Source organism: Felis catus, chromosome C1, assembly GCF_018350175.1.
Source record: "Felis catus isolate Fca126 chromosome C1, F.catus_Fca126_mat1.0, whole genome shotgun sequence".
In the NCBI taxonomy this organism is placed as follows: domain Eukaryota; kingdom Metazoa; phylum Chordata; class Mammalia; order Carnivora; family Felidae; genus Felis; species Felis catus.
The window spans coordinates 130,178,766-130,206,258 of NC_058375.1; the positions used below are offsets into that span (position 1 = coordinate 130,178,766).

The window sequence follows — 27,493 nt, forward strand, 5'->3', positions numbered from 1 at the left end:
TAGGTACTGGGCATTTTACATTTTTGTACATAATGACCATAACCCTATGAAATAGCTGTAATTGACATTAGTTTATGAAGAAACTGAAATTGAGTAGATTTATTGGCTTGTCCAAGATGCCAAAAAAAGAACTGGAATCCAAGTCAATCTGACATCTAAATGTATGCTTTTTTCCCCTCATCTGAAGTATTCATGGAGTATTAAAGATACAGACCTGGCTGCGGTATCAGTGTGTGATGAATATTTGATGAGAAATCTAAGGCCGCAAAAGCAGGTAGAAACATTTAGACTAGGTGTGTTAAGAAAAAGGGAATCACAATCTCATTCTTAAAAGTCAAGTGACATAGTAAATCAAAGGAAGATTTAAGAAAGATGATTCTATGACATGTGGTGTGAATTTAGAAGGCTTGCATTGGAATAAAGTAGACTGGCTAGGAGGCTGCTGTAGTGATGAAATGGCAGCAGGTGGAGAGGAAGAGACAGTTTACAGAAGGATTTGGAAGGAAATTTCATAGGATTTTGTGACTGAATGGATATTGTAGGGGATGAAGAAAATGAGCCAAAAATGACTAAAAGATTTCCAGTTGCAGGGGAAAGCTGAGTGAATGTATTTACCTTGCCTCCCTCCCAAATTTCCAATGAAATGAACTAGGAATGCAAAAATAAGGCTGAATGCATTGCGGTGCTAGAAAGAAGCAAAGATGCCAAGAGTCCACAAGATTTGAGAACTTCTAGAGGAAGGAAAGAAGAGTGAATCAGAATGATGCAAAAGCCGGATATGCTGAGCAGTCTGCAACCAACAAAGACAAAGGAGAACAGCACCTGAGCACTAAGCTAGGGTTTACCCCCTAGGAATACACTCTTCTCACCACCACGCTCAGCCCAGGAGGAGCTAGGAGTGCATGCAGGCACCAGGCCAGCTCCCAGGTGGCCGCAAAGTCCTCTAATGAGCAAAAAGAGGGACGCGGCCTGGAGGCTCACCCCTTAATGTGAGGCTTCATTCACCTTGGACTGTATAGAATTAACCATGGAATCTGCCACAGAAAGCTTCCAGTTACAGCAGTAGACCTAGAGAGGGAATGAAGGCAGTTCCCTACTCCTGTTACAAAACATACAAACTTGAGGGGGAAATATGGCACTCACAAAAGTGTGGAGTAAATTTTTAAAAATTAAGTTAAGAACATATATAATGTTATGCTAAATAAATCTGAAGATATGCAAAAATGCATAATTTTCTTTTAAAATTAATAAAAGCAATTCCATAAGGGCTGAAGAAAAAATCTGAAAGGAAAAGGAGCCATAATGACAATGAAATGTTTATAAAAGGTTTCTCCTGGGGCACCTGGGTGGCTCAGTTGGTTAAGTGTCGGACCTCAACTCTGGTCAAGATTTCACGCCTCATGAATTTGAGGCCCCGTGTAGGGCTCTGTGCTGACAGCTCAGAGCCTGGAGCCTGCTTCCAATTCTGTGTGTGTGGGTCTCTCTCTCTGCCCCTTCTCCCCGCCAAAAAAAAAAAAAAAAAAAAAAATTAAAACATTAAAAAAAAAAATCTCTCCTGAGGCACCTGGGTGGCTCAGTGGACTGAGCATCGGACTTTGATTTAGGCTCAGGTCATGGTCCCAGGGTCATGGGATCAAACCGCATGTCAGGATCCATGCTAAGCATGAAGCCTGCTTAAGATTCTCTCTCTCCCTCTCCCTCTGCCATTCTCCCCCACTCACACTTGCGCTTTCTCTCTCTAAAAAGAAAATAAAAGATCTCTCCTAAAACAAAAAGGCTCAAATGGATTAAATAACCCCTAACAAACTTCTAAGAGAAAGCAATTCTCAACTATTTTAATATCTCCCAGAACTGAGAAAAATAAATAGAAGTCTTAATTATGATCCTTGAATAATCCTAATGCAAAACCTGCTGTGTTACACTTTTGCTATATTTTATTTATGAATAGTGTTCCTAAACAAAATACTAACAATATAAAAACACATGTATCAGTGTATTAATATACAGATAATTTGAGGCATCTGGATGGCTCAGTAGGTTAAGCGTCTGACTTCAGCTCAGATCATGATCTCACTGTTCATGAGTTTGAGCCCGGCTGACAAGTAGTGCTGACAGCTCAGAGCCTAGAGCCTGCTTAGGATTCTGTGTCTCCCTCTCTCTCTGCCCCTCCCCTGCTAGCACTCTATCTCTCTCTTTCTCAAAAATAAATAAACCTTTAAAAATTTTTTTAAAAAATACAGTAAAATACAGACAATTTAACTTGGTTTAAGCAGTTTATTAGGATAACTATTCATAAATAAGAAACATAAAGAGGTAGGCATTTTTTTAAAAAAATGATCATTTTGAAGGATGCTGAAAACATATCTCAAATCGACCTCTATGATCAACAAATTTATTTTAATTTGGAATATAACTTGATTGATTATCAGAAGCTAAAAGGAAACATCATATTTAGTAAAGTTTACATTACAGTTGGAAATATGAAAAAAAATACCTACCTTTCCAGTGTTAGTCAACAATATTCTGAAGCTTCTACTCCATACGCTAGGAGAATAAATTTTAATTCAAGAGGCATCAGTGTTTAATAGAAAGAGCCAAATATAAGATTATTTATAGATAATATAATTGTCTATACATAAAATCCAGGAGAATCAAATTAAGAATTACTAAAAATAAAAATTACTTCAGAAATTACATTTCTCAGTTCTACTCATATAAACACAAATATATGAAAATAAATATATTTCCTTATATTCCAGCAAAATATAATTTTTAAATGTCAGGCATAAAAACAGTGTCCACAACAGCCCTACAATGTATAAAATGTCCAAGAATAGTAAAATAAACAACTGCGCAAAAGCAAAATAAAAAAAATATTGAAGTTTAAAGCTGTAGAAAAAAATGGAAAAATTAAGAAAATTTATAAGAGTAAGAATACAAATGGTTAAATATGAAAACACACATTACCTTCCTAATAAACAATGAGGTGTTTTCCTCTAATAGATTAGCAAAGTTAAAAAAAAAAAGAGGGAAAACACTGTTCAGATAGGGACATAGATATGCAAATACACTGTGTGTGGTACTGTATTTTGGTATAGTCTTTTAGGGGGTAATTTATATTTACCAAAAACCATATTGTACATTCCCAGCATTGAACCAGTATTTTCAGTTCTAGGAATTCATTTTATATATTCACAAATATACTAAAAAAATTAAAAACAATCAAAATATTAATAAGGGACTAATCAAATACATTATGGTATGTCAATGCTGTGAAATACTATGAATGCTCAAAAATACAAGTTGTTCTATATTGCATAAAAATGGCCACAATATATTATTGTATTAAAAATACGTTACAGAATATTGTATTGTTTTAATTATGATAAAAGCATATATACCCACAATTTCTGGAAAAATATACATTAAATTATTAGTAGTGATTATCTCTAACTGCAAGAAGGCAGAAAGCAGACAAGGCTGAGAATGGCTACTTTAAATTTTCTGAATATTAAAAAAAAGATTTAAACAGAAATCTGAGGTTGGGTTCTCCAGAAGCAAATCCTGAGACAAGTGTTTGAATGCAAGTGATTTATCATGAAGCAGTTGCAGCGAAGTCCGGTAAGGGAGAGAGGCCGCAGGTCAGAGGATGGAAGGAAGCCATGGAACTATGTGATCTCAAGCAAAATGCACTTGAGGTAGATTCAGCCTGCTGCCTCAAAGGGAACTCCAGAACATTCTGCTACATCTCAGAGCAAGGGAACGTGGCTTTTCACACCCTGGCACCTGTGAGTCACTTATCTGTTAAGAGCTGGCTGAAGAGGGTGGGAAGGGAACAGGACAATGCGACTCTGAGTGCTCTCTGGCAAGGTGCATCAACACCAACACCTGGGGTGCTCTTCTGAAGGAGAGTCACAGTTGCCCAGTGTTAGAATAGAAACCAAAAGGTGGAGGCTGGGGGTGGGGAACAAAGGTTAGAGGGGTGGTCCATAGAAATGTCTTTTCAACATTTCAAAGAGATCTGGGTGGACAGCCAACAAAATCTACTATGATATATTATTACCTTTATAATAAGATACATATTTTCATAAAATGTAAGAAAGGGAAGAGAGAGCAGGAGGAAGTATGCTACTGGTAAAGCAAAATTAAATATGAATGCTTGCAAGTTCTGCACCAGTGTGAGCACCTACTAGGTAGCCCCGCCCCATCCCCCAGGCTCCTTCTCATATTCCTGCCTGCCCGTTAGACAACCAGGATTAGGGGCGCCTGGGTGGCGCAGTCGGTTAAGCGTCCGACTTCAGCCAGGTCACGATCTCACGGTCCATGAGTTCGAGCCCCACGTCAGGCTCTGGGCTGATGGCTCAGAGCCTGGAGCCTGTTTCCGATTCTGTGTCTCCCTCTCTCTCTCTGCCCCTCCCCCGTTCATGCTCTGTCTCTCTCTGTCCCAAAAATAAATAAACGTTGAAAAAAAAAATTAAAAAAAAAAAAAAATAGACAACCAGGATTAAATGGCCTTTAATAGAAATTAAGACTTTTTACTCTCTTCCTTTTCATCTTTTCAATCTGAAGTGGTACAGGTTGAGATCTTGAGAAATTAGAGGAACTCTCAAATCCTCTGTTGATCTTTTTTTTCTTTTCTTTTTTTTTTTGTTTATTATTATTTTTTTCAACGTTTATTTATTTTTGGGACAGAGAGAGACAGAGCATGAACGGGGGAGGGGCACAGAGAGAGGGAGACACAGAATCGGAAACAGGCTCCAGGCTCTGAGCCATCAGCCCAGAGCCTGACACGGGGCTCGAACTCACGGACCGCGAGATTGTGACCTGGCTGAAGTCGGCCTCTTAACCGACTGCGCCACCCAGGCGCCCCCTCTGTTGATCTTAACTGGAACCATATTTACTTAGCCAACAACTTAACCCTAAAGCTGTATAAAAGCCAAAGTACTTGGCAAACTCTATGAGGCTAAGTCCTAAATAGAACTCCTGATTAAGGGACATGATCCAAGAATCTGTTTGTTGTGTTTACCTTCTTTGACTTTATGAGAAACTGTTTAAAACATTCCTAAAATGAATGAATTGAGGTTTCTACCACAGCATGGACACTGAACAGAATGAGACATTTCCTAGAAGTGTCCCTCAAGCCTATCATTCAGGACATCAAAGACAGATCTCACAGCCTTCTGCTACAAATGGATGCTGCCTGACCTAAGAGCTGGACTAGGTACATGATTCAAGTTTTATCTTTTTCTGGTCTACAGTCCATCTCTGAAACCTTCAAAGGTTTTGTTTCTTCATCTGTAAAGTGGATGCAGTAACTATTATTTTGGTTACCTTTCCAAGCTGATGTGAAGATAAAATGAGATCACATGTGTGAAAGACTGTAGTAAACCGTGTAGTGCTTTATTCCAAGTCACTTGTCTGAATACAAGGATACCAGACATTTAAAAGGGGGAAGAGGTGACCTCAAGATCTATACCCATGAATACTGTAAGGAACTTGTTCAGGAAAGATGTGTGTGGCTTTGAATATGTTAAGCTGAGAGAGCAGTAAAACATCCAAGTTACAATGAACGGTAAGCTCTGGAGATGTGGCCTTGGATCCTGAACAACAGGGTAGAGACTGAGGTTCAAATTTGGGAGTCATCAACATAGGAGCAACACGTGAATTCACGACTATGGAAAACACACCTTTGAAAACTTCACCTCCTTTTTTATTTCCATAGCAATATTCTTATACTGACCCCAACTGTCTTCTATCGTGGATTATCAAAATGCAAAACTTTGTTAATAAAAATTATCGTTATCATTACTACAAAATGTTAAACAGTTCTTTTGAGTCTCAATTCTCTTACTGTAGACATTATCCGTTCAAAATGTTGTGCAGATTGTCAGGCTCAATAGAGCACTTTCACTGGTTAAGCCTGCACACACAAAAGAGGGCTAGAATTCTGGAATGGAAATCACATGGACTTCATATAACCATATAAATTAAACATGTGGTCTTTCCTTGCAAATCATCTAGACTATTTCTTAAATTAATTACTGTTTTGAATGAATATATATACATGCTAGGTAACTTAAGGTAAAATTGATGAGAGAGATTTTAAAAGTGTCAGTATTATATTACAATGCTTGAAAATCACAATCTCGCATATTCTTGCATGAAGAGATTTAAATGAGTGTTTTTTTGACCCTAGAATCACCTTATTTGGTCCAAATAGCAATATCACAAAGTCAGGGTTCGTTTTTAGACATTTACATTGTTTCAAGTGTAGCTGGACTGATCCCCAGGACTAGTCAGCCTGTTTCAGATGGCTTGTTGCCTAAAGTTATGACCACTGACATTTTCTCCATCTTTGATAGGGTCTCACATACCAGCTCTTTATTGGTTTTCTTTTAAAAGTGTTGTACTATTTACATCTGAACTCCTGAAATCTTAGTAATTAAAAGTATTTCTGCGTCAAATAGGCTGGATTCTATTGAGGCACACAAAAGTCATATGATCTTTTTTCTGGTTGAAGTACAGTATTAAACTGTAATGTTGTTTATCTTAATAATTAGAATTTAACTGAGAGTCAATTTACTATTTATTTAAATTAAAGTAATCACTGGATGTTAGTAGTTTACAATTTAAAAATAGTATAGAGGGGAAAGAGCCTGAATGCACAATTTTAATTTAAATTTTATTGATTTGGTTGATTATATGGGTTAAATAAATGTTCATCAATTCCCTTTGCCTACTTTCAACTAATTTTCCCTTCCCATAACAGGGATAACATTAGTCAATCTTGCAGCGTTTTAAATCTACTCCTAAATATACATATCCTTTGTGATGTGGTTAACAGCATAAACTCAAAGTAAAATTTATATTTAAAACAATATGTTTGTAAGACATACTTTAAATTGTACAGTAACTAAAGATGTAATTCCTAAAAAGAAAAATCCAGAAACACTGTTACTATGTATTAAAAAAAGGAGAGTGATGCCAGAAATCATTTTTCATCCACTTTATCATTAATGACTTCATTTACAGATGAAGGGTTTGAAGTTGTTAAATGAGTTGCCCAAGATACATACACACACATGTATGTGCACACATTCACACACTCACACTCTCAGGCCAGTCCTATTTTGTTGGCTGCTATGTCCTCAACATCTGCTATTGTCTCGGTGTGTAATCCGGGTTCAAACAGTCAGTCAGTCAATATTTGTTGAGGGTACAATTTATTTAGAAATGGAACACCAAATGCATTGTTCAAAATGGAAACGTTTAAGACATCCTTCTAGATCTTATAGTTTTATTGGGAGAATAGAACGTGATAAACCATATAAAAGAAACTTGAAAAGGGTGAGTATATGCAAATCTCAGAGAACGTTATTATTGTAGTTTAAGAGTACAAAACTTCCCTTGTCTCTTACCATATGACCATTGCCTAAGAAAGACAAAATTCACAAGAATGCAATTTTAAAGACACTATTTTAATTTCTTGAATGACTGGCTAGGAAAAAGGAAAATATGTTCTATGGCTTTCGGGTTTAAATAACGAAACTTTAATTTTTAATGGTCGTTCCATAAAGAAACAGAATTCCTTATTATATATTGATCTTAGAGCACAATGAACCAAACATTTGTTTTAAGGTTTTTTTTCTAGATTTTCATACATTAAAAATAACATAAAATAGAAGTTTTCAATCAATTCTATCTTAGGATTCTTTCTATAGTATGAAACTCCATGCTGTAAATTGCTGTAGATCCTTTTTTATTGAACAGGGTTTTGAAATAAAGAATGCCATCAACATAAAGAGATGTCATCAACACCATTGGTCATATCAAAAATAGCAAAACATTTAAGTAGATTGTTAGCAAATAAAGACTCATAAAAATAATCATTAGGGCATCTGAATTTGACACCATTAAAAACACTCTTGATGAAGTCATGTTACAAAATCCTACAATGATGCAATAAACAGGTTAACTGGGAAAGGATTATTTAAAATACGTTAAACACTATAACCTCTGGGCCAAAATAATATAGAAATTAGTTTGTTGCATACTATAAGAGTACTGAAAGAGTAGCCTCACATGGGTGAGTGCCCAAAATCATTTGGTCCAATTTTTTAAAGCAGCTTTAAAATAATTGACTCCCAAATCCAGATATTAAATGCCAACTTCTTACCGGCAATAATGCTTATGGCTAAGATAGAAATGAGATTCTTTACAGAAACGCTGACACAGCCCTAACTGTAGGCACTTGAGTGTGCAGCTATAATTCTTTTTTCAAATCTTACCCAGCAATGCTTCAGGTAAAGGAGTCCGCAGAATATGTAAACAGTAAGAGACGTCAGAGAGCTTTTACGAAATCACAACCCTTGACACATTGATATTCACTGTTGATCGCTACCGCTAAATGTCTAAATCATTCAAAGTGTATTGATTAGATCCTTCATAGGTAAAAGGTGGGCAACGTATTATAAAATCAACATTTCTTAATTCATTCGATTTGCAAGAGCTACACATTTTAAGCTGACAATGTAAAACCTCTAAAAGGTTTTTCAGAAAGCCTTCTGCCTTATTTAGCATTTTGACCATTAATCAAAAACAATGAGAAAAGAATATTAAAAAACAAAGCAAAACAGAACAAAGATTAAGAAAGCTTTTCTTTTCCATTTGGAAATCTATTAAGCTATAAAATAAGTTCCCAAGAGGAGTCAGTTTCCTGTGTGAAAGGCATTTAAAACTGAACCAGATAACATAAATCTCAGAACAGACCAAGGGGACACAACTTACACTGGAAGAGTGGCTAGAATGGAGGGCTTCGCTGTGTGATCCTGAGTCTCATCTTTAAAAATGTCTAAGATAATGATGCTTTTAATGAGGAATTAATTTTAATGCCCAGCCAACTCTTAGTCGTAACCATGACATGGCAGTAGTTCTACTGTGCATTGCCATCTAGCCAACAGACAACTATTGATCCTACACTAGAAAATACTGTTTTGATGTTTATTGATCAGAACTCTAAGAGGGAAATTGTGATTTCTGAATGGAAGACAGTCATGAGTTACCACTTTTTGTAAATATAGAGCTGAGAATAAATATGTAGTATAAATATTGTACTAAACAAATACTAAAATTATTAACTTGTTAAAGGATAAAGAAAATACCCTTAGTAAGTTTATGTGGGATGATATTCTACGAGGATGAACTTAAAATTGTAATACCTGCATCACAAGTATTCTGATTTTATAGAATTCTAAAAATTCGCTACCTTACATCACTTCTAATTTATATTTTACTTTATAAAATTACTATATCACAGAAAACAAGTTGAAATGTGTAACAAACTTATTTAAAAAATGATCACTGAATTTTATCTTAAACTCAAGCTAGTAATCCATTTAAATTCAAATTTAATCTTTTTACAATCTGCTTTTTACTTAAAGGCAAAAATCACACTTATTATGAGTTACACATTATCATGTAAATCTGTAAGAAGTTGTCATCTGGCAAAGTCTTTGTATCATGTCAGGAAATAACACTCATTGTATTATAATATTAATTTCAAATGCTAATTTTCTCATCATTAGATGGCAGAAAAGAAATAATGCGCTGTTAATACTGTAATAAAGAATGTGTTGCTGAATAAGGATTTCAGAGAAAATAATACATTCAGGATTGATATTTAAATTTTGCAAATGCCTAGTAATCCTGTTAATTAGGGAAAGTAACCTATCTGTTAAAACACCGGACACACGCAGGCAAGGAAAACTGGGCAGGGACAAGTAACATACACACATACTTCATAGGTTGCCTGCAATATTTATCAATTCAGTTTATTGTTTTCTTAAAAATTTTAAGTATTAAAAAAACAAGTAAAAACATTCTAGCTATTGTACCAGTATCAGGTGGTTAGTGACTTATTTAGACCCAACTCCCTGTGACTGCTTTTGATGAAAAAGGCAATTTTCTTAAAATTAAATTTCAACATCCCCAAATGAATGCACTACTCACTTAAAATATTTAGCATTTTTTAAAAAGTATATTCTTCAGGTTGCCAGTATGGATGAAAAAGTAAAAGCTCATTCCAGCAATAACCCAACCTTGCCCCGCCCCTCCCCCCCCACCTCCCCAATGGCACCTCTACTGACTACATATGTTTCTAGTTCCTAGAAAATTAAAAGACTAGTTTTCAAATCTAGAAAACATGTTATCCACTTGCTGTTAGGACTTAGCAAATCAGTTCAATATCAGCTGGAAAAGGTAGACTAAAGCTGTGAGCCACCCAAAGGGTGGAATTAGATCTGCCCTTTTTTATACCTGCTGGGGTGGGGTACATGATGGGATTGGGGAATGTTTTCATTTAGATCCACCCTCCTAAGCCACTCTGTTTTCCTTTACACGGTAACCTCCTTGTGTTATAAGGCTGGAAACAGCTCTAAGAATGTGGAGAATGTAAACAGCCTTTTATTGTCCAAAAGGATGGCAGTGTAAGAAATGTGGGCTTATCACAGGGCTGCAGCTCCCACCTCACTTACCATGATAAAGTGCTCCAGGAAAAAAAAAAAAAAAAAACATTACAACCCAAGCACAATCCAAAAACGGATTAGAATTTGACATAAGCTTCCTTAAAAATGAATCAATCAATCCATGCTGTAATATTAGAATCTAGCTCTTAAGAAGGGTATATAATCCCTTCAAGATGTATTTCCTATTCCCTATTGACTATGGTGGTGTGGAAAAAAAAGAATCTAACATTTCCAGTATAGCAGCTGATGGGAGAACTTTTTCCCAACAGATGCCCAAATGTATTTCCTCATCTTTAAGAGTCTAACACAGTGGAACACATACACAGTTCATGGTCACTGAATGCAAAATTAAATTAACGAACTAAGAGATTCATGAAGATATCCTGAAGACCTTACCTAAGTACCTGATTTCCTCAAGCTTTTAGTTTCACTTACACACACCATACAAATGCTGCTGACCAGATCACCTTTTATTGGAATCCAGCTTAAACATTTGAAAAAGCAAGTGACACTAAAGTCTGATGTGGCATATATGTTGCATGCACAATGCCTTAGATTTAAAATGTCTTGTAACATGCAGTATTGTATATAGGCAGCATGTGATGGTTCACTGAAGGACATCTGGGAACACCACTGCATTTTCCTCTTGATGCCACTGAAGAATTTCTCACTTAATGCTGTGCAAGTGGAGCTAATCTCTGTTGTAAGGAGAATGGCCAGGCTCTTTCTTATCCTCTCCCCTTCACTAAGACCTTTTAGAATCCCTTCCATTCTCCAAACTTGCAAAGTATCTCTGCATCTACAGTATCATACATCTGATAGAGAAACTTTCGTAAGTTACTTGTTCTTACCCTCCAGAAGGAAATAATAGAAACAGAGAAGAGAAGAGAAGAGAAGAGAAGAGAAGAGAAGAGAAGAGAAGAGAAGAGAAAAGACATCGTCATTCTCTAAGTGCTTGGTTTCCTTAACCTTTTTTTAACAGCCCGGAGCTAACTGGGTAAAATCTTAAGTATGAGGACCAAAAAGCGTGGGATCTGGAGAAAGCTCTCTTTAACAGCACCGTATCAAGGTAAGTGCCAAGAGAGCAGGAGAAAACCATCACACAGGCGAAAGCAGTCCCTTTCTGTAATTTTACTTTAAAAGTGGTCCTCTTGACGCTTTTACTGGTGGCTCCCTGACATAGAATTAACTAGCAATACATACAGTATGTAGGTATATTTCGGAAGGAGGCGAGCACGGCGCCACGCGGGAAAAGCGAGGAGAGAAGATAGTTACACCGCGAGCAGTCGCCCAAAGCCTCGCTGGCAAACCCTGAACCACCTTCTAATACCCTTCATATTCCTTAGAGCCCCTTCAGGCGCCAGACCAGGCAGCAGAGGTCTTTGGTAACATACTGCTTGGAGATTCCCGAGAGGGGGCTCCAGCGTGGACTTTGGCGTGAAAGTTAGATCCTGCATCCCCACCGGCAGAAATCCCCATCCCAGTCCCCAGCGCTGGACGGAAAACGAAGAGAAATCCAGTCTGCGTTCCCACCCACCCCCTCACCCCCCAATCGGTCCTTTGCTTAAGTTTTCCCCTAGCCTGGAGCCTCTGACCCTAAAAACAAGGAGGCACGATGTCAGGGTTTGAAAGAAGTGTCTGCAGACATCTGGGCAAAATACCATGTGAAATATAAAGACCACCAAGCCCCTCAAACTCTGGGCTGGAGGCAAATCTTTCAGACCATTCTCATCGTATCCCGGTACCCTCATCCCCTCTCGCACCTTCTTCCCGGCCACTTTCCGCCTACTTTACCCCAGCTCTCAAGTCCCAACCCTTGCTAAGCCCCTCATCCGCCTCCAGGCCCCCTCTATTCCATTCTGCGATCCTTCCCCTCTAACCCCTAAAGCAACCCCAAACTCCTTCCACTCCGCGCACTCCTAGCCCCAAGGTCCCATGAAGCCCCAGGCTCGGCTTCCGAGTCGGCCACCCGCGCGGTTTTCCCGCCGAAACGCGTCCCCAGCGCGTGGGGCGCGCAGCCCGCCGGACACTCACCAGCTGCAGCAAGCCGGGGACCACGACGAGGGGCAGCGGCCGCAGGCGCATGGTGCCGGCTGGCGCGGCGTCTCACGAGCTGCGCGCCCTTGCCTGCCTCTCGCGCATCTCCACTTCGAGGGGCAGGACTGAAGACGCCAGGGACACTGTGCGGCGCTTTCCTCCCGGAATCCAAGCGCAGCGCCGCGCCGCGCGGGCCGGGTGGGCGGGCGGGCAAGGTGAAGGGGGAGGGCGGGCTGGCGGGAGGTGCTTCTGGGGCCCCCCGCGCGCCACTCCTTGGAGGGGGCCTGGAAAGGAGCGTGTGGGGCCGCTCGAGACCCGCACGCTACGCGGGGCTCCAGGGGTGCCCGGGACTCCGGCGTTCCGGGGTGAGAGCGGGGGACGCCTGCGGGCCGGAGGCGGCGGCTCGGGCGCTTTGGTACCGGTTCCCGCTCGAGGCTGCTCTAGGGATCGGGCCCCACGGTGCAGCTGCACAGCAGAGCTGAGCGCGCCCCGGAGCCGGGGGAGGCCCGGAGCCCTCTCTGCCCCCGTCCCCGCCCAGCAGAGGGCCTGTCCGGTGCCCACTGACCCGCTCTCGTTTTACTGGGGAAGTAGGGCGGGGGGAGTCTCCCTGTATGGCTGCGAGAAAGAGGGCTCCGGGAGAACACCCAAGGAGTTTGGAGCGTAGGCAACAGCAGCGTCCTGGGCGGGGCGTGGGGGGCTGCGAACAAGAAAGGCTGAAGCGGGGAGGTGGGGCTGGAGCCCCGGACGCCTTGGGAGAGCGCCCCACTCTGCGGCAGCGCCTAGCTCCTGAGCCCTGAGCGAGGGGTGCGAAGTGTGGCTGGCGTGGCTGGAAGGATTTCTGGAAGTGGGAAGTAGGGGGAACCGAGAGGGACCTGGAGAAGGGGTAGCGGCAGAGCCAGGAGAAATCGAGCTAGGTGTGCGGTCGGGGCATGCTCGGGTTTGAAGGTGGTGTAGACAGCTGGGTGGCCCAGAGACCAACGGAGCTGCGCCGCGCAAACCTGCCGGGACGAGGGAGAAGAACGGAGAAAACCCCACTGCAGCCTCCCACTCGGGAAATCTTGGAGAGGGGTATCTTTGAGGCCGGGTGAGGCTGCACACCTGCAGCTAGTGAACCTCACCCCCATGTTAACAACCCGCCATTGGAGAGATCCTGAACCTTTAACCATCTCTGTGCTGGACATTCGAGGGGAAAAGTCAAAGGGCAATGGGCCTCAGGCTCTTCCAATGTTTATGGTGGATGGGAATGTAGCCATCATTCATCAACCCTTTTATTGAACAGGTGGGAAATTTAAGGTCCAGAGAAGTACAGTCACTTTTCCAGGGATGAGTCTCTGGGCAGCTGCTTCGACAAGAATGAGCAAAACAAGGTTATTTCCTACACCCAGAAGCACAAAGCTCTTACTTACGGAAGAAAAACATACTGATGCAAGGGAGAAGAATTGCGATTGATTTCCAGCCTTCAAAAAATAAAACAACAAAAAGTGAAGTTTGGGATGGAATCTTAGGGGAAATTCCTAGGGGAATTTTAAGAAAACCCTTCTCTTCTTACTGCCCACCTCCCACCCCAAAACAGGAAAAGAAGGGGAGTTTTGTAAGTCTTTAAATTGTCCAGGACCACGTTTGAAGCAGAGCAGCCTCCGTGGTAGGTCCCAAGGATAATAGAATTGACTTGGGTAGGGCAAGGTCCCACCCTTTCACTGGGGATGCCAAGACTGTACAGATGGGGAGGGAGTTTATTCCAGTGTTCTGAGATCCCAGTGCGACTTTGAGAGCACGTTGTTCCTGAGGCTGTAGGTGGGGTATCTCTCAAATGCAACTCTATTCTGTGTATAGAGGTAGGGAGGCAAGAAAGGTCATGTATCCTTCTTAACCCCTTGCCAAGACTGACTGGGAGTCCCAGGGCCCTATGGCAAAGGATGCAGCAGCCCCTTCCCGCTTTTGCTTGTCCTCAGACTCTTACTATTCTTTGCAACAGACTTTTAGACACAATCGCTATTTGCATATGTAAATCTATAACTCACTTCCTAGAGCCACCCCTCAGGTCCATAGAATTCTCTCTTTACCGAGGCTTAGAGCCCACTTCTAGAAAGTTATTCTATCCTCGAAGCATAAGTAAGATCATTTTGAAAATTAGAAGATCTCCTTGTTCTACTTTAGGTCCCTGAATAAGGATTTTATTCACAGACAGTCTTTGGGAAACAAGACGGACTCAATGGGGAAGGGTTTGGCAGACATAGAGGAACCCCTGTTAGGAGGTGTGCTGCTAGAAGAGGAAGGGGAGGGCAAAGGACTTTGCAAGATTTCGACTCATTTAGAGTCTGAGCCTCAGCTGACTCATCTATAAAACCAGAGGGTGAGATCCCTTTCTGACTTAGTAGTTTCCAATTCTGTTACTACTAACTCTCTAAATGATGAGTGTATGACTTAACACACTATTGAAATAAATAATTAAGGGATTTAATTACTGGGATACTTCACTCTTTAAAGTTGTTCATATTTCTGACACCATTTCTGCACTTTTGAGAAACATACAGAAAATTTTATTTTATTTATCTATTTAAAATTTTTTTTTAATGTTTATTTTTTTTGAGACAGAGACAGAGCATGAGCAGGGAAGGGGCAGAGAGAGAGGGAGACACAGGATGTGAAGCAGGCTCCAGGCTCTGAGCTGTCAGCACAGAGCCCGATGCGGGGCTTGAACTCACAGACTGTGAGATCATGACCTGAGCCGAAGTCGGACGCTTAACCGACTGAGCCACCCAGGCGCCCCACATACAGAAAATTTTAAAGGAAGCTATACTTGGACATGTGTCCTAGTAGTACAAAGTTTCTCACAAAGGAACATACTGAAGGGTGTTGAATTCCAAGCTAAAAACTAAGGGACATGAGAGAACTTTTCTGTCCCATTGATAAGGCCGTGTAAGAGAAGCAACAAGGGCCTCACTGATTAAGGTCTGGTATTACTGTGTTCATTTATAATGTGACTGCCAATAATGTATTGTATTCTCTAAATTTGGCTGCACGTACATGGGAAAGTGGGACAAAGGAAGGAAGGAGAGAAAGAGGGAGGGAGGGAGGAAGGAGGAAAGATAGGCAGAAAGTAGCATTTAATACGTTGCTTTGTCCTTCAGCATATATAGTCTAATTAGGAAACATTCAATAAACAAAACACAGCAGACATTACAGGAAAGTGTAAGCTTAAGTGCTGCCTCGTACAGCTGGAGGGAAGAAAGATCATTGTAGGCCAGTATGGATGTTTTGTAGCAGACATGAAATGGGAACTGGCTCAGTTTCCAGGAATGGCCAAGATGAGTCTATCGGGGAGAAAAGGGGAAGAGCCATTTCATGTGGCAGGAAGAGCATGAGCAAAGGCAGTATGGGGGACTGCATGTGACATAATTGAAGGATGGACAGTAAGTGCAGCAGACTGGCTGGGGGACATGTGTTGAGGAAAAGCAAGAGGAAAGGTGGGCTATGCACCAGAATGTAGAGATCCAAGAATGCCAAGCTAAATAGTTTAGCTTGATCTGTAGGAAATAAGGAATCTTACAACTTTTTGGAGGAGGAAAGTCATACACCAAGTGGCATAAAGATATATACATGCAGGGTGGTCTTGAGGAGGAGGTCCCATGATGTGATGGTCCTGGTAGCTGAAAAGACAAGAATGGAGAGACGTGGGTACATGAGCTTATTATAATGGAACAGTGAACTGAACTTGGGGTTGGAATATTTTTAAACTTTCCTGGCATATTGGAGGATTTTTCCCCCCTTTAAACATCACCACTTTCTTTCTTATAGGCAGTTTAACAGCTAGAGAATCAGATCATTGCCTTTTCATTTTGCAAGGGTGATTTTCACAGTGTGAGGGGAGTGAAAATAGTCTTCTCATACAGACAAGTGGCAGAAAGTAGAGCCTAACAAATTTTACTGCCATATGACTCCATTGTTGTCTTTTAAAAAGGCAGCTTACAGGGCTGTCAATGCTTTGAGAGCAAATTTGTCAACTTGTTGCTCATCTGGACAATTAGCTTGCTTCTTGTGCTTCTCCTCTGTACTTACTTTCTCAGTCTCTACTGTTCATTAGCATCATCACCAGCATGTGGGTAAGAACATGTTACACAGGATAGCATTTCAGAGTTGCGGTAGATATTAGACATTAACCAACTTTCTCACTTTTATGTTTAAGGAAATGGGAGCTCAAAAGGTTATGTGACTTGCTTCAGGTCATCTGGAGAGGTGGGGGCAAATCCGAAACTTGATTCAAGGCCTCCGGCTTCATAGTTCAGTGCTCTTTTCAATTCATCACTCTTCCTCAGGTATTTTTCAACTGGCCGGCAGTTATAAAAGTTTTGATGTAGTGAATGAATGAACCGTTAGCTAATAAGGGTTGTGGGAATGATCTATGGATGCTAAAAGCCCCAGAATCTATCTTATTATTAGGAAAAGAAGCTTGACTGGACTGAGCCTGAAGCATTGATCTGGTAATAATTTTAGAAGAGTGAGACATGAAGAGAATTACGTGGCATGGGGCTACTCTGCAGCCTTTAGGGAAGTGGGATTCAGGACTCAGGAATATGGCACTACTTACCCCAAGGATAGAGGGAATTCTCAGGAAGCCTTTGGAACTCTTAGACCTCTGTAATAAGCTGGTGGGCTTTTAGTAGCAGTTCTGAACAACTAAAATCCTTTTAAGTTGCCATTCTTGTTGAGTAATTGAGTATTCTTGAGTTACTATTTAATAAAATATGATGCCATATTACAGTGACTTTAAACCTTGACTGCACATGGAATCACTGGGGACATTAACGTCTCTAAAAGTGGACTTGAGCACTGATATTTTTCACCAAGGAGATTTCACTATACAGTCATGGTTGAGAACTACTGCTCTACCAGTAACTTATTTTTTTCCCTTCCTTCCTTCCTTCCTTCCTTCCTTCCTTCCTTCCTTCCTTCCTTCCCCTACAGAATTGTTGCCTCCCATTTAGAATGCACTGAGGTTTTAACAGAATATCATTTGAACCTATTTTTATTCTTAGTTATATAGGGCTTCTCAGGAGAAAGCTAGAAATTTTCTTTGTAGATATTTGGGCATGACTGGAGGATTTATAAAGTTTTATCACATGAACTTATCAGTGGCTCCTGGTTCAAACACAAATCAAAGGATTCCTCTGTAGGGAATTGTTTTTTCTCCAACGTTGATTGTCACAACAGTATCTCTTCACCATCTCTTCCTTGGATGTTAAAAGGTGTTACCAGGAATGTACTGGTTGATACCACTGTCAGCAATCAAGAGGAGAGTCTAGAGGGGAGGGAGGTCGCCCGGGGTTCCCAGTGGGTCCTGTGATTAGAGGGTTACTGGGTGAAGAGAACATCACTCAAGACTGACAAGGCAGGAGAGAGTTCCTCCCTGAGTGCTAATATTACATCTCTACCAAATTGGATTGATTTTTATAAACCTGTCATTATCTTTCCATGTATGTTTCCATGCACTGTCCATATATGTGTGATTATTTAACTGAATAAACACCTTTTCTACTTGTACATCAAATATGATGGGTGTCATAACTAGGAAATTATTTAACCTGCTTTGAATGTTGCTTCATTGATGGAGTGAAGGCAGGAGAACAGATCATAGAAGGTTAGAATTGTAGCATCTTGCTTAGCCCATTAGTTTATAGATGAAGAAACTGAGGCACAGAGAGGGAAAGTGATGTTCCCAAGGTCACACAGCCATACCATGGCAGGAGAAGACCAGACTCCAGTTGCTTTTTTGACTTTGACTATGCTAGGCTTACTCGGGTGGGGTGGAGCTGCGGAGTTCCTACAGCTGATCCGTAATGGTTAAGAAAGGGACAGCAAAGGAAAACCACATTTACATAGCACGATCTTAAGTAATTAAGTGGAAAATTTCCAATTTGAATGGAATGCTTAGGGTTCCTAGAAGAGGGAAGACAGAAATCCTGGATGAAAAAAGGTTAGAGAGGACCCCCTACTTCCCTCACATATTAACAGGGCACTCTTGGTTGCTGCTGTCCAAACACAGCTCAAATCAAACAATGACAAGAGAAGCATTGTAATGATTCCCATTAATAGCAAATTCAAAGTCTGAAGGTAGTTTCAGGCATTTTGATGCTAGATTAAGAAATTTTTGAGCAGAATATTGGGTTGGCCATCCTGGGTGTGTAAGTGCATTAAAGTAGGCTGGGGGCAGCAGCTGCAGAAAGCTTGAGGTTGGAGCCCCAGGGAGCAAGGAATAAAACCTCCCAGGAGCTGACTTTTGTAAATAGCCTGACACCTTCCAACCACCACTGATTTTCTGCAGAAGGAAGTTGAAGTTGTTTCTTTAGTTTTCTCACAGATTCTTTTTCAGATGTCTTTTTTCCTTGACGTGGTCTTTTCTTGCCTCCAGTTTTCTTTGCTAGATATTCGAATGACTCTCATCTCCTAACTTCTCACACTCTGCTTTTCTGTATCTGCCTGGACAACACCTCCATGCCCAGCATCTTGTTTGTCAGCACAGACCCATACTTGCTGCATCAGACGAACTGGGAATGTAACCTGTGGAAGATGGTGCAAAATCACAGGAGTAGCCCGCAGCTATTCCCACCTCTAAAGGTACACACCATGAAAGCCATCACTTACCAAAGCATAGCAGCAGCTACATATACCAGTGGTTTTAACCACACCAAGGCACTGTCTACCAGCTTCAAGCAATTAGGGTCCTTTTTTTTTTTTTTTTTTTTTTTTTTTACAGCCAGGTTCTTATTTGTTTAAACATTGTATTTGGAAATACCTATAGCTTTTGAACTGTGCTCTTTAGCAGGATGGATAAATCCTACAGGGTTGCATTTTGAGCCTTTTTGTAAAATACAACTGCCATATTTCACTTCGTAGTCCCTCTGGACCCCAGCATTTCTATTCAAGTGTTGCTCTCATGTTTAATTCAAGCTGTGTCAAATGGATGGTACTTTCCTTGCCTTCAAACAGAAACTGTTAGAAAACAAGTGGGGTAATTTTCCTATCCTAATAAAGTACAGGTTTACATTAAAAGGCTATTGAGATTTGGTATGAAAATCCCAATTTCTAAGCATTTGGAAGCATCTATTTTGCCCCTCTGCTGATCTAAAATGAACTTGTCTGTTTCCTTAGCAGAGTAATCATCACACCAAGATGCCTTCTCTTCATTTATTGAAATATCTTGAGTGCTATCTACTGGCCAAATGTGGCATTGCCTCATAAAGCATGAGCTAGCCAACTGTCATAACTCTTTTAAGTATAACTTTGTCTAGGGACTGAATACATACCATATGTTGTAGCACATGCTGACACATACTGAGGACCTGCATTCTTGAAGGATATCGCTGCTAAGGATCACTCATTGTCTTCTAGATCAGAGAATCCCTCAATTAGGAGTCATATGGTTGTAATATAAGTGAAATGTAACGGGTGGGCCCCCGCCTGCTCATTGCTCCTTGAAATGGTTGACTATCCATAGCTTAAATCTGATTCTCACTTTGCTGAATAATGTGAATGGATAAAAATAAGCCATTAATTTAAAACGAGCTATACAGAATCAGTCAATATTCCCATGTCTTCATGTGTATAAAAGGGAAGAACAGAGAAGTTAATAAAAAAACCCTTTCCAGTTAATTTGCACTATTACTAGGTAAAAAGCACATGCCAATGCTAATAGTTCTGATCAGAACACTTGAAAGGTAGCTAATATTTTGTATGAGTTAAAATTCATCCAATTTATGCTAATCAAACCATATTTTCTGTCCGTGGTCTTTCCTTTTTTAAGAATCTTAGAAATGATCTAGAGAAGTACATTATGCTTTAATTAGGATTGCAGAAAAGAGCATATCATGTGAGTGAAAAACGGTGAACAAGTGACAGTCAATGCCATATAACTTGGGAGACACAGTCTTACTTATTGTAGCAAAATGAATGATTGTCCCATTTAGGATAAATAGCTATAAAGGAAGAACCAAGGACAGGATATCACTATTGATTATCAAGAAATAATAAAGAGAAAGGCCTAATGGTTTGACATTAATTTAGGCAGAGATCCAGATTATAAAGCTGTGTTAGCAGGAAGTTCATGCAGACATATAGATTTAGCAATATACAGGGCAATAGAATGTCCCATTTTATTTTTTAAGTCATTAAAATATAATTTGTGCTCCCTTTAACTCAATTATTTTCAGTTGTTTATTCAGTAATTTGGAATTATTTATGTCAGTTCATATCTATGTATAACTTCAGATTATAATTTAGAAACTGAATATTCTGGATTCTGGGACTGTATGATATATGTAACATATTCAGTTATCTGTATGTTATTAAATAATGATAGATATAAGCATTTTGATTGATAGCAAAAAAGAGAGAACATAAGTTAAAAATACCTAAGTATAGGCGCTCCTGGGTGGCTCGGTCGGTTAAGCGTCCAATTCTTGGTTTCAGCTCAGGTCATGATCTCATGGTTTGTGGGTTTGAGCCTTGCATCGGGCTCTGCATTGTCAGCGTGGAGACTGCTTGGTATTCTCTCTCTTTATCTCTCTCTCTCTCTGCCCTTCCCTTACTCTCTCTCTCTCTCAAAATAAATAAACTTTAAAAAAATGCATAAGTATAATTAAAAACCCTTCTAAACTGTTTAGCAATTGAGTCTTTAAAAAATTATATTTATAGGCATAAGCAGGAATCTCACTAACACTTATTTTTAATCATTCCTAAATTGGACTTTCTATTTTTTTTTAACCCCAGGTGCTGTACATATATTATCACATATAATTATTACAACAACCCTGTAAGGTGGGTATTATCTGAAATTTGCAATGACAAAGCTGAGGAATAGAGGAATTAAGTATTTCTTCCCAAGATCGCTCAACTGTTATATGACAGGACCCAAGATTTAGACCCAGACACTCTGGAACTATATCTCTTAACCATTGTACAATATTGTCTCACAGAGTATTGCTGTTTACATCTTGTCAGTAAAGTTCCAGATCTACTCAAACTCTTCATTTTTCTCATTTGTAACCAATAGAAATGGGGAAAAGTAGCATATAGTGTGATATTACTGAAGAAGTTGTGTGTATGTGTGTGTACATTATGTGAAAATAACTGCCATCATGTCTGACTTTGAGTGAAAATCCCCCCAAAACTTGTTAAATCTGAATCACGCAAATGCCGTTTTCAACCACAAAGGAGATGTCTTCCTTTTTTCTTTTGAAACGCCCAGAGTCTAAGAGACCCCCAAAAACGAACCACCAGAGTCCAGAGTCAAAGCTAAGCAGCAAGGGTCATTTATTGCAGGTTCGAACCTGGACCTCTGCGCCCCCATTGCCGGTGACGCCAAGAGGCCCTGAGAGAGGTTTTTACACCCCTTTTATAGACAGGTACAAACAAGTCATGGGGAAATCAGGAATTTTCCACAGTTACAGAGCTGCGATTGGTTGGTGTTTAAAGTTGGACACTTAACAGTATTCGATTGGTTCCTGCCTTTAGGTCAGACCACAACCGGGGGTACGGGTATCACAATGATTGATCAGGAATACACGGATGTGCCAAGCAACAATGATTGATCAGGAGTACACGGATGTGCCAAGTAACAATGGTTGATCAAGAATATACGGATGTGCCAGGCAATAATGATTGATCAGGAATACATGGGAGCGCCAAGCAATTGTACAGAAGCGGAACAAGCTGGTTAAGCTTGGTTAGGTTTCAGTTTCCCATAACTTAAGCTTTTAAGTTTCAATTTTCTCAGGCCTCTCATTCCCCCCTTTCTCAAGTACCTGAGGACCCAATCTTGGGTCCTACAGTGTTACCTAATCAAGCTCGCTTTCCATGTCTAGGAGCTGATACTGTGGTCTAAGGACCATAACCTGAATGGTGTTTAGTCTGTCCCTGATAAAGTTTATTATTTTGTTCGGTGTGCGAGATCCTCTTGGAGCTATTTAATTTTGGTCTGAACTATTCCTGATTTATTAGCATAAAGCAACATTTTTCTTGTAGGGCTAAGCAGATGCCGCCTTGTTCTACGGTTAGCAGATCTAACCCTCTTCTATTTTGTAACACCACTTCTGCTAGGGAATCTAGCTGATCTTGCAGATCCTGGATTGTCCCTGACAAGGCCTCAACATCGTTAATTAGTTGCCGAGAGAGTCGCAGATAGGAGTGTATGGAGACTCCTAATCCTGCTGTCCCGATAGTTAATGTACCTGTAATTCCTAGGCTTGTCAGGAGGGGGATAACAACCACAGCTCGTTTGGATCTGCCAGTTGCAAAGTTTGAACTAGGGATGGGCATGGGGTTTCCAGCAGACGGCGGCTCCAACTGAGCCACGACAGCCGGCTTGAAGTTGTATATTATTATCACTAGCTTTTGCTGCCCTGTTACTCTGTAGGATAGCTGTAAAGTAGGTAGTGGAGTTGTCTGGCCCTATACATTGCTGATAGGAGTCATAACAAGAGCTATGCATCGACTCCTGGAAAGTAGAGCAAGGGCATTCTGCTGTGGGGGGCAGGGGCTTAGGTTTGTCAACACATAACCACTGCTGTTTTTGGGGTCCTGTGATGTCATAGGTCTGGGTTAAGTGAGCAATTGTGGTCCCACAGTCTTGGGTTTGAGTGTATCTTCGCTGATAGTGACCACCCCTTCCTATAGAGCCTGCTATTAGTCTTTTACCATGTGGCAGGGTAAGGGTTCTAACTACGCCACCTCTGCAATCACAGGGCCTTCCATACAGAACTTCATACAACTTCTGTTTGTCAACGGGGGCATTTAGTCCCCCCTCCAGGAGGTTGAGGTTGAGGGCTAGTAGGACAAGGGTTACTATCCTGAACATGTCTAGGGGAGGCACGGCGCAAGGTTAGTTTGAGGGGGTTTTTCTTACTCCGGTCTACAGTCCAAGTAGTATTTTTATCAGTGTGTCCCACGAGGTCAGACAACGGGTCGACAGGCTTCACGTGGGTGTGGTGAATCCAGGTGGGGAGGCTATCTACCTTGATGGCAGTGGGAGTCGTCAGGATGATTTGGTAAGGTCCTTTTCACCTGGGTTCAAGGTTCTCCTGCCGGTGTCGCTTGATGAGGACCCAGTCTCCTGGACGATACTGATGAGGAGTAGGTGGGGGCCCCGTCTCATACAGTTCTTTTAGTTTAGGCCACACGGCCTCATGAACCTGCTGCAGAGCCCTGAGAGAAGACAAGAGGCTGTTATCTTGGTCTAATTGAATGAGGTTTGGCTTAAGATTAGGTGTGGGTCTGCCAAACATGATTTCATAGGGTGTAAGGCCCAACTTGTATGGGGAGTTGCGAACCCTGTACAGAGCGTAGGGGAGTAACTCTACCCAATTAGCGCCAGTCTCCATAGTCAATTTAATAAGGGTCTCTTTTAATGTTTTATTTATTTTTTTTACTTGTCCTGAGCTTTGGGGCCAGTAGGCACAATGTAATTTCTAATCTGCCCCAAGTACGGAAGCCAATCCCTGACTTACCTTAGAGACAAATGCAGGTCCATTGTCTGACCCTATCATGACTGGAACACCATACCTGGGCAGGATTTTTTCTAGGATCTTTTTGGCTACTATCTGCGCCGTTTTCTTCTTGGTTGGAAAGCCTTCAGTCCATCCTGAAAAAGTGTCTACGAACACTAGTAAGTATTTATAGCCGTATTTTCCGGGCTTTACCTCGGTGAAGTCCACTTCCCAGTGGGCTCCTGGTATGGTTCCTCTTTTTCGGTGGCCTTGGGCTGTGGCGTGTGGGTGCGCATTCTGGAGTATTTTTGTCAGGATTGCGTGGCCCAATTTTTTGGGAAGGATAAGGCGGTCTCTGGAGTCCCTCCACCATCCGTCTGTAACTTGGGTCATGGGGAACTGGCGCATCCAGATAAGATCATCTTCTGAGTATTCAGGCTATGGGGGTAAATCTCGGGGCCCTGGGTCTGGTAGCTGCACAGGTATTACTTGGATGGGTTTTTGTGCTACCTGGCGTGCAGTTTGGTCAGTTAGGTTATTTCCTCGAGAGATTGGATCAGTTAATTTTTTTGGTGACCCGGGCAATGTACTATAGCCAGTTTTTTTAGGGGCCCAAATAGCGGCCAATAGGGCCAGAATTTTATCTTTATTTTTGATGTCTTTGCCTTTAGCAGTGAGTAGTCCCCTCTCACGGTATATTGCCCCATGTATATGGGCCGTGGCAAAGGTATACCGGCTGTCTGTATATACAGTCACTTTGCGGTCCCGCCCCATTCTTAATGCTTGGGTCAATGCAATTAGTTCTGCCCTTTGGGCAGAAGTCCCTGTGGGCAGAGCCTCTGTCCATATTACTTCAGTCTCAGATGTCACTGCTGCCCCCCATACCTCTGTCCTTGATGGACGAAGCTGCTTCCGTCAGTAAACCAGGTGACCTCAGCATCAGGTAACGGCCGGTCCTGTAGGTCTTTCCTTGTTCCATGGATCTGCACTAGGATGTCGGCACCATCATGGAGCGGGGAGTCCAGGTCAGGGTCGGGTAGCAGCGAGGCCGGGTTTAAAGTTCGGGGAGGGGTGTATGTGATCTGCAAAGGATTTAACAGGAGTCTCTGATAGTGGACATCCGAGCATTGCTCATCCACCTATCGGGGGGCTGCTTGAGTACTCCTTCAATGGCGTGGGGTGTGGTGACATGTAACTCTTGACCCAGGGACAGCTTATCGGCATCTTTAACCATTAGGGCTGTAGCCGCTATTATCTGGAGACAAGGGGGCCATCCTGCGGCTACAGGGTCCAGTTTCTTTGAGAGATAGGCCACTGGTCTGGGCCATGGACCTAAATGCTAGGTTAGTCACTTTGCGGTCCTGCCCCATTCTTAATGCTTGGGTTAATGCAATTAGTTCTGCCCTTTGGGCAGAAGTCCCTGGGGGCAGAGCCTCTGCCCATATCACTTTAGTCTCAGATGTCACTGCTGCCCCTGCATACCTCTGCCCTTGATGGACGAAGCTGCTTCCGTCAGTAAACCAGGTGACCTCAGCATCAGGTAATGGCTGGTCCTGTAGGTCTTCCCTTGTTCCATGGATCTGTGCTAGGATGTCGGCACCGTCATGGAGCGGGGAGTCCATGTCAGGGTCGGGTAGCAGCGAGGCCGGGTTTAGAGTTCGGGGAGGGGTGTATGTGGTCCGCAAGGGATTTAACAGGAGTCCCTGATAGTGGACCATCCGAGCATTGTTCATCCACCTATCAGGGGGCTGCTTGAGTACTCCTCTGATGGCGTGGGGTGTGGTGACATGTAACTCTTGACCCAGGGACAGCTTATCGGCGTCTTTAACCATTAGGGCTGTAGCCGCTATTATCCGGAGTCAAGGGGGCCATCCTGTGGCTACAGGGTCCAGTGTTTTTTTTTTCTTCGAGAGATAGGCCACTGGTCTGGGCCACGGACCTAGATGCTGGGTTAGCACTGCCTTGGCTATGCCTTTATGTTCATCCACATATAAGTGGAAGGGCTTAGAGATATTGGGCAGTCCTAGAGCTGGGGCTGATAGGAGAGCTCTCTTTATCTGTTGGAATGCCTGCTCATCTTCCGCAGACCATTCAAATGATGGTTGGTTTTTAGAGACTGCGTGTAAAGGGGTTTGGCCATGGCTCTGACCCCGAGCGCAGTTGCTTCTTTTTGGAACAGTCACGAATCGAATGTCCTTTTTCTTTACAGTAGGCGCATTGGTCTTTGTCTAGGGGGCGCCTAGGGGGGCGAGTTTTCTGCTTATCCTCTGGAGCGTCCCGATTATTATATACCCGCTGAGCAATGCGGAGTAAATCCTGGATCTGTTTTCCTTCTAAATCCTCTAATTTTTGGAGTTTCTTTTTGATGTCAGGGGCAGCCTGGTTTACAAAAGACAGATTTTCAGGGGCCTCAGGGTCCATGGGAGTGTACTGCCTAAAGGCTTCCATTAATCTTTCTAAAAAGTTGGCAGGGCTCTCTGTCTTACCTTGTATTACCGAGTACACCTTGGCCAAATTGGTGGGCTTGCGTGCTGCAGCCCGGAGACCCGCCATTAGAGTCTGGCGATAAATGAGCAGTCGTCCCCTACCTTCTGCCGCTTTGTAGTCCCAATTAGGCCGAGTCAGAGGAAATGCAGCAATGATGAGGTCAGGGTTAACAGTGGTCGACCATCTTCCCCGGGGACCAGCTTCCGCGCTTCAAGTTGAATTCTCTCCCTTTCTTCCGTGGTGAACAGGATTCGCAAAAGCTGTTGGCAGTCATCCCAGGTAGGCTGGTGGGTGAACATTATGCTCTCTAGGAGGGCTATAAGATCTCTAGGGTTATCAGAAAACCAAGCATTTTGGGTTTTTCAATTATATAGGTCACTGGTGGAGAAGGGCCAATACTGGAGTCGGGGATTGCCTGTTTCATTGGGGGGTCCTATTTCCCGCAGGGGTAGGGCTACAGTGGAGTCGGGGAGGAGAGAGCTTGGCTCACACTGGGTGCGCCGGCAAGTTTGGCCGGCTGGCCCTTCACGGTTGGTTTTTCATTTTCAATAGGGCTTGGCACGGCTGCTGCCTGTAGCCTCCCTGGTTCTGGCACAGCTGACGCTTTCCGCGACCCCCCCCCCCCCCGGTTCCCCTTGAGGGGCAACCAGCAGGGCAACAGGTGGGGCGGCCGCTGCGGGCAGGGCCTGGGGTGCAAGGGGAGGGGGAAGATAGGGTGGAGGGTTTTCAACAAGATCTTGCCAGACGGGGATGTAGGGAACCTGGTCTGGGTGGCCCTGACCTTGGCAGCTATAGGCAGACAAAAAGTGCCCTCAGTAGGCCAGCCCACCCCGAAAGTGGGCCACTCAGACCGGCAGAAACTGATGAGTCTCGACCGGCGGATGTCCAGGCTTAGGTTATGGCCTCTCTCCCTTCTTCCAGCCCGGACATCCTTGAAATTAGCTAGAAGAAGGGAGAGAGGTGTAC

The 27,493-nt window shown here is 42.3% G+C and overlaps 1 protein-coding gene across 1 annotated transcript in view; it reads right to left on the bottom strand.

The window, feature by feature from the left end:
- The window catches only part of NXPH2 (neurexophilin 2), a 113,715-nt gene extending 101,005 nt beyond the window's left edge, over positions 1-12,710 (bottom strand). The window contains exon 1 of the mRNA XM_023259297.2: positions 12,558-12,710. Within this exon, the coding sequence (XP_023115065.1) occupies positions 12,558-12,608 (51 nt within the window). The 5' untranslated portion in view covers positions 12,609-12,710. The remainder of the gene's footprint in view (positions 1-12,557) is intronic.
- Positions 12,711-27,493: the final 14,783 nt, after the last annotated feature.